The sequence below is a fragment of the Lampris incognitus genome, chromosome 3 (genome assembly GCF_029633865.1).
Source record: "Lampris incognitus isolate fLamInc1 chromosome 3, fLamInc1.hap2, whole genome shotgun sequence".
In the NCBI taxonomy this organism is placed as follows: domain Eukaryota; kingdom Metazoa; phylum Chordata; class Actinopteri; order Lampriformes; family Lampridae; genus Lampris; species Lampris incognitus.
In genome coordinates, this window is record NC_079213.1 from 75,785,464 (window position 1) to 75,793,006 (window position 7,543).

The 7,543-nt window shown below is 41.9% G+C and overlaps 1 protein-coding gene across 1 annotated transcript in view; it reads left to right on the plus strand.

Annotated features, from left to right (window-relative positions):
- sned1 (sushi, nidogen and EGF-like domains 1) overlaps positions 1 to 4,558 on the plus strand; it is a 54,242-nt gene extending 49,684 nt beyond the window's left edge. The window contains 3 exon segments of the mRNA XM_056276483.1: positions 2,978 to 3,065; positions 3,165 to 3,244; positions 3,539 to 4,558. Coding sequence (XP_056132458.1) covers positions 2,978 to 3,065; positions 3,165 to 3,244; positions 3,539 to 3,579 — 209 coding nt within the window. The 3' untranslated portion in view covers positions 3,580 to 4,558.
- The last annotated feature ends 2,985 nt before the right edge of the window (positions 4,559 to 7,543 follow it).

Sequence of the window (7,543 nt, forward strand, 5' to 3'; positions counted from 1 at the left end):
TCTTTGAAGACAAATGCAATAATTAATAATTATTAATTAAGGTCTGGATAAAATATAATGAAATAGCTGTCAAACAAAGCATAACTTTTATCTCATCTTAAGTTGGTAAGGTCCTCCTAGAAGTTGGTCTCAAATGCTTTGTGAATTACTCTTAAGAAAAAACTAAAAACTTTTAGTGCAATTTATAAGTACTCTTAGTGGTGGCCTAAGAGAAAAGCTTTATGAATAATGGGTCCTGAACTAAGACTAAAAAACAAGTGTCAGTATAGCTGCGGAAATTTGCAGGGATTCAACTAGCTAGCTTAGGGTGACCATATTTGGCGTTCCAAGAAAAGAGGACACTTTGCCTCCAGCCTCGAGATACTTCAATGATACTCGGAGTTTACTCAAAGATACCTTATGATTTGAATATATTTAAAGTAGGCCTCCTCTGTATGGATAGAAAATTATTATTTATATTATTTAAGTACATGCTTAATGGTCCTGTGGGTGAAGGTTTGGTTTTAACTTAACTGCTCTCTGTCTCTTTTCTCTTCCAGGCACATAAAGAGTCTCACTTGCAACATGTTCACTAATGAATATGCATGTGCTGACCTGCATATTAAATTATTATCATGGCTTTTTCTCTGATTTTTACATTTTATTTTGATAGAATACTTAAATCTGAGACCACACTTAATATTTAAAAATAACATAACTCTGTCACATGAAATGTTATAATGACATAAATGTACAGAAACCTGTAGGTAATCTGCTGCTCTGTAACAGCTGCTGTGAGCTTTTCTATCCTCACCTGAGATTTTGGCTTTCAGTTTGTGTATTTCATGACACAGGCCCACAGTGATGCTCACACTATCTCAAAAACTTTGTATTATTTTTCTTTCATTCAACTCCTGAACTAAGATCTCAGATCTTTCACTATGACATCAGAGCTCACCTGAGAGGCTGCAGCTCACCTGTCTGTGTGTTTCTGTGCTGTTCAGGCTGCTGCTGACAGGATTTTCAGAATAAAATGATGCCTGATAGTCAAACAAATCAGTTGGACAAGCTGTGACTAGTTTAGCTTATAAATAATACTCATGTTTTACTACAATACAAGTAGCAGCACATTAATGTCACATATACTATAATAACTCTGCTCTTGAGCCACTAATGGAAATGGAAGGGTTGGCATTAAATAGTAAATAATTCTCACACTAATTTCAAAGATTAATATTTGGATTAATTACAGAACATTCTCAGTTAATCATGTGTAAACAGTTACTGACACTTTGGCTCTTCTTTAAAAAGGATCAGATGTCTTCATTTGCTTTTGAGAGGAATTTTCACCAACATTAAAGTTGTTTAATTATCAACATGTCTGAGCAACAATCGCGAATTAGCTAACATCACCTAATGCCAGAAATTAATATAATATCAATATCTTAGTTTAGTTTCAGGGGAAGTCGTTGTAAATTCTGTGACGTTTGAAATGTTTAAACTTTAAATACTGACCGCCGCAGATTCTCCACCTCACAGACTCCTCTGCACCTGTTGCTAGGCAACACGTAGCAGTGTCTTGCCATTAACATCGCTGATAAAGCAGCTGGCTTGCTTGAGATCGGTAAAAATATAATATATAACAGTTCAGCAACATGCAAACCTACCACAGAAAACCGGACATTTTCATGAATTTATAACCCCCCCCCCCCCCCCAGGACATGTCTGGGGAAAAGAGGCCGTTTGGTCACCCTAAGCTAGCTAGGCTAGTTCACACACTCTGGTTAAACCAACTGCCTGGACACAATATTCTTAGAGAATAAAAAGGGAAAATATTCCCCAGCAACGGAAATCAAATGATGAGATAACTTACTGTACACATAGGATATGGTCTTCTCCCACGTCGTTGTCGTCCTACTTCGGATTTGTGACTACGTTAGTAGATAGCTGTCCTCTTCTGTCAGGTTGTTGTAGCAGGAATATCTAAATCTTACCCGGATACAGCAATGCTATTATTTGGTTGGCTGTTCGGCAGCTATATTCTTTAATTTGATTGGCTGATGCGTGGCAGGCCCTTCCCAACGTATGGGGAATCCACTTGATTCCTACCTGTTCCACTGTTATAAAAAATAGCGGCGCAACTTGGTGGGCGTTACCCTGGTTCTCTGTGTGAGAAATACAAGGTGTGGCGTGTGAGCGTGTGAATGAGTTGAAATGCGTGTGTCTCACGCCCAATGCGTGAGACTTGAGAGCCCTGTGTTTGAGGAAGCAGCGCTACGGAAGAGCGTTAGCATCAGCAACAACACACTAGAATAGAACAGAGAATTTTCCTTGCACAGAAATGGATTAGTTGAAAATGAACTTTAAGCTTTTTAGGAAGCTTTTTTATTATTTTATTTATTTTAGGAAGTACCTTCAGAGTTGATTCAGAAGTGTCTGCAATCTTGCCTTCGAGGCTACTCAGCACTAAAGACAACTAAGGGCATACACGAGTACGACAGTGACATGCACTCACTCTTACAAACCTTGTGGTACCTCAATCAAACCTCATCTCTACAATTAGTGCAACTGTTTTGTTCAATCGTTTTCAGCACACTCCCAGGCAGGTTGCTTCTTTAAAATCTCTCCAGCGACCACAGACACAGTTCAGCCTCTCTTGGCTTGGCTTGTGTCCAAGCACACTGTGGTTTTCCTCTCCCTTTGCACCCAATGTGCCAGCATGGGAGAGTGGCAGCTAAAATAGTGCCCAAATTTTGTGTGAAATTAGAGAAGGCAACATCCATTTCATTCAGGGCATCAATGGCTGGCTTCTCTTCTTGAGGTTGGAAGTTGAGGGGGTGGGGATATGGATGACTTTGAATCCTTTCTCCGAACCATGTACTCATCTGCTGTAAGGGTCAAAGCCTGTGTGGATAACTCAGTCCACAGCCTGTCAGTATTATCTGAGTCCAAAGAGGTTTTTCACCATTTTTTGTTGTTGTGTGATCCTTTTTTACAGTGTGCGAGCGAGTCCCACACCCTTGTACCCGTCTCTACTCTGAAACAAAGAGTGTGCCTGTCTGGGAGGGTGGAGTGTGCCATTACTTGTAAGTCATATCAGGCCGGCTTCTATGCTTTTACTCATCATAACTGATGATATGAATGCAGAGAGTGTGGATCAGGTCATCAAGTATCACTCTCCACAGGTACAAAAGGACTTACAAAGTGCAGCAGGATGTTTGTTACCGAGAGATTTGCAAACCATTGTTTCCCAAGAAAAATCTGAGTAAGTTTGAGTAACTCTTTTTGGGGATCATGAAAAAGTCATTCTTGGGAAATAAACAAATAATGTCTCAACTATCTTTTCGCATAGTGATATTAACTTTCTTAACTGTCAGAAGAACAAAAAGACAACAGTAAAAGTTTGTTTTCTTTCGACATAAAGAAAATAATTAACTCCTGTATTTTTCATTTCATCAGTGTTAGACTGATTTGCAATCATGCGTATGCACTGCTAATGTACGGAATCACAAGATTTTCCTCAGTTTTGCTCTAATGAGTCATTTGTTTCTTCTTCCAGAGCACTCGGATAGCGATGAAAGCAGCATTGCTGTGGCATGAAACCTCACAACTTCACTTCTGGTGTTTTTAATTTACTTGAATTGAAATATGATTATGGTAATTGACATGCACAGCAAGTTTTGTGACCCTATGATCCATGAAACCCTTTCAGAGCCCACTGTATACTTTCTAAAAATGGATTGTCATCAATCTGGGGGAACAAATGCATTTGTTATTACTGAAAGTTGGCATTTTGGAGATAAAATATTTTCATCTGTCAGTGGCAGTATCTTTGACATAAGGTAGCCCCACTGTAGCTACAAGCTTCACAAAGACCTCAAACAAACAAATGACCTTTTATAAAATGGAGCATGCATTCAAGTCATCTGTCAGGTGGTGCAAACTCATAATAATGTTGAATTAGGGATTTTCACAAAACATGTCTGGCCAAAATTAATGGTAAGCTATCCGCTGTAGTGTGTCCTGCATCAAGTACCTTATATACCTCATATCCAAGTCCATGCTGATGCATTAGAATTTTTCTTAAATTTAGTTGCAGCATTTGTCCCTCAGGGAAACTTGTGCAAGACTGTCCCAGACACCTTCAGCTCTCTTACATCATCACCATACAATAAAGGATAAAAACAAACAAAAAAATGAAATTTTTACATAGCCCATAAATTCCTCTGCTCCTTCAAGTGAATGGTCAGACAATATTCCTTGAAAATTTTGTGTATATTATCATCTTCCTTGTCTCTTAGCAAGCATCACTGCTAGCTATTGTGTAAATAGTGTTCATAGGCTTTTTGTAGGTGAATATTTTAATAATAAAATGTTAAAATTGTATTGTTTTTTCTGATGTCTTCTTTTGTGGCCGATACATGCCACTAGTATGCGAAAGCATCTGGGAGTATGTTTTCAAAATGGAAACAAGTAATCAACATTGTAGGCCTGACAATATCACTATTTTCAGTGTGTTCCATTGTGGACCTACTCATAGTTATCGTTGTCTTTGTCACATGCTGAAATAAAATTTTGTGAAGACACTATTGAGGGTTTTCGAACATGGCTTCCATGTGTGACCGGTGTACTTTTTCAGTTGCGTTGTGTAGGAAAGACAGGACAACTTCTCTCATGCATGGGATCTGTATTCTGTCGCTGTCAACAGCGACAGGACAGGACAAAATTTGGGATAAAGTTCCATAAAGATGATGGGTTATTAATGAATTGTCTAAGCCAATTAATTTTGAATCTGCTATTTAGAGTTGTGAAGTCCAATAAATTAAAACCCCCACATTAATATGTGTTCATTATTACTGACTTTTTAAAAAAAATGAGTTTTGTTTTTCCAAACAAAGTTAAACAACATATAGTCGATTCTTTTAAGATAATTGCGGAAGGGTCCGCGGTGGTGTAGCGGTCTAAGCATCGGCTTTGTGTTGATGCAGTTGCCCACTGGGGACCGGGGTTCGCGCTCCAGTCTCGTCAGATCCGACTATGGCCGGACTCGATGAAGCAGCAATAATTGGCAACGCTGTCTTCGGGAGGGGGGCGGAGTCGGCTTGTGTTCGTCACATGAATGCGTCTCTGTGTGTGTTGAAAAAAGCAGTGGTTCGGCCTGGATTCGCCTTGTCACGGAAGTGGCGAGGTGTCTCCTTCGAGACTGTCGGCCGGAGAGTTGCAGTTGGCGAACGCATGCAGTACGAGGGTGAGTGTTTGAATTACAATAGGGATCGATTGGCCACTAAATTGGGGGAAAAATCAGAAATAAAGTTATTTAAAAAAAAGATAATTGCGGAAAATAGCAGATTATTATTCTTTAGATGTTGGCGATAGAAGGCAAAGTAGAGACGCTGTTAGGGCCGCAGTGAAGTCCCAGTTGGATTGGAAGGTCTTGTTGAGTAAGGCAGAGAAGAGGCCTGGTCCGCTTCTCCAACCACCCGTAACTAGTAAGCTCACGTTTGAACAGCAGAAAGAGTTGCTCTTGTTGCAGCTAGAGTATGATAGTAAAAAACATGAAGCAGAGTTGAAACTGGAGCAAGCAAAGTTGTAGCTGCAGCACACTGAAGCTGGATTTAATTAAACGGGCAGAATGACAGGTGATTCAAGTATGGACTCCTGGTGATTCTCCAGACCGGTTTGATGCCAGCAATTTGAATCTTGTCACACCGTTCAGTGAACGGGATCCAGACACCTTTTTTTCTCTGTTTGAGTGCGTTGCTGATGCTAGGCAGTGGCCTGATGCGGAGCACACTTTGCTATTGCAGTGCATCATGACTGCTAAGGCGCAAGAGGCATATGCTGCTCTCAGTTCAGTCGATAGTCATAGCTATGATGAAGTGAAGTCCGCTGTGTTAAGGGCGTATGAACTGGTGCCCGAGGCTTACCGGCAGCGGTTTAGATCATGGAGAAAGGGAGATAAGCAGACACATGGTGAGTTCGCGAGGGATCTAGCCACTCATTTTCACCGGTTGCGCGCCGTTTTGGAAGTGGAAACATTTGAGGGCTTGGCCGATCTTATTGTGTTAGAACAGTTCAAAGACTCAGTCCCTGGCTACATAGCCACCCACATTAATGAGCATAAAGTTAAGACTGCTGTGGAGGCTGCTGTCCTAGCCGACGAATATGTTTTAACGCACTGTAATATATTCTCCATATTATCTGGATGTATCTTATACTGCTAATATATCCATAACAGTGATTTGAGCCGGAGACCAATTTCCAACGTCTGGTCCTCTTTATTGTAACTCTCCGACTGTCGCAGCAGTCAACATCCGGGGTATATGAGAGCCTAGCTTAACCACCACTAGGTAGCGCTGTTGGTCTACTACACTCCTCCCCCTTAAACTATGAAGTTTCCCCTAATAAAATATTATCACTCTAAAACATGCTGATATGGCAAATTACTTTCAACATCTTTTACTTGGTCATTACTGGTTACACAACCCACTTCGACCCACATTTGCCCATTTACATATCAGTCTCAGGAACTCTTTCACATTTTTTTCTGAACAGGAGTTGAACAATTTAGTCTCTCAGGACTCTTTTATTCAGGAACTCGCTGATCTTACAGAGACAGTCGTTTTGGAGGTGCCCTCTCTCTCTGAGGGTACCAGCACTCAACCACCTCAGGGGAAGTGGATGCTCGGTGAGGAGGCGACATGGCCTTTCCCACCGAACCTCGTAAGGGTGTTGCAAGCTTCTCCGGAGCCTGCATCCTTGGAACGGGTGTATCTTCAGGTGAGTACGGGCTAGCACCTACGGCTCCAGGTGTGCCTTTCCCCCCCAAATCCGCAACTGCAGGGTAGGTGTTGCTGATGCCCATCTGGTCATCCTGAAACTGAAATGCCTCAGGAGGACTGGAGGGTCGGTAGAACAGCAGATGGTCAATGTGGACTGAACGTCGGTTCACTCCATTCCACACCAGGTAGGTGACCGGTCCGAGTCTCTTTTCCACTGTCCCTGGACCGTTGTCCAAGACGATCTCCTCAGGAAGACCGTAGGACGAAAAGATGCTCCGCAGCACTTCGATCATTTTGGCGGCGGTAGTTGTTGCCATGGGGATCACCTCAAGCCATTTTGAATGACTGTCTACTAACACTAGGAAGTGTTGCTGATCCTTCTCTGCAAAGTCAATATGTAGCCTCTGCCATACTCTCGTAGGCCACTGCCAGCAGTGTAGTGGTGCTACTGCTGGTAGTTTCCTCACACTCTGACAAGCATCACATTGCTGCACTGCACGTTCGATATCACTGTCCAACTGAGGCCACCATAAATAGCCCCTCGCCAAACTTTTCATCTTACACCCTCCGGGGTGCCCTTGGTGTAGGTCGTGCAATAGTCGTTCTCTGTGCTGGTGGGATGATAATTCGAATTCCCCACAGAATGCATCCTTGTTCCACAGACAGTTCATTCCTTCGGTTGAAGTATGGTTTCAGTGTGTCATCGTTGATGTAACTCGGCCATCCAGACCGGGTCAGTTCCAGTTCCTTGCATAGGACTGGGTCCTTGAGAGTGCTCTGTG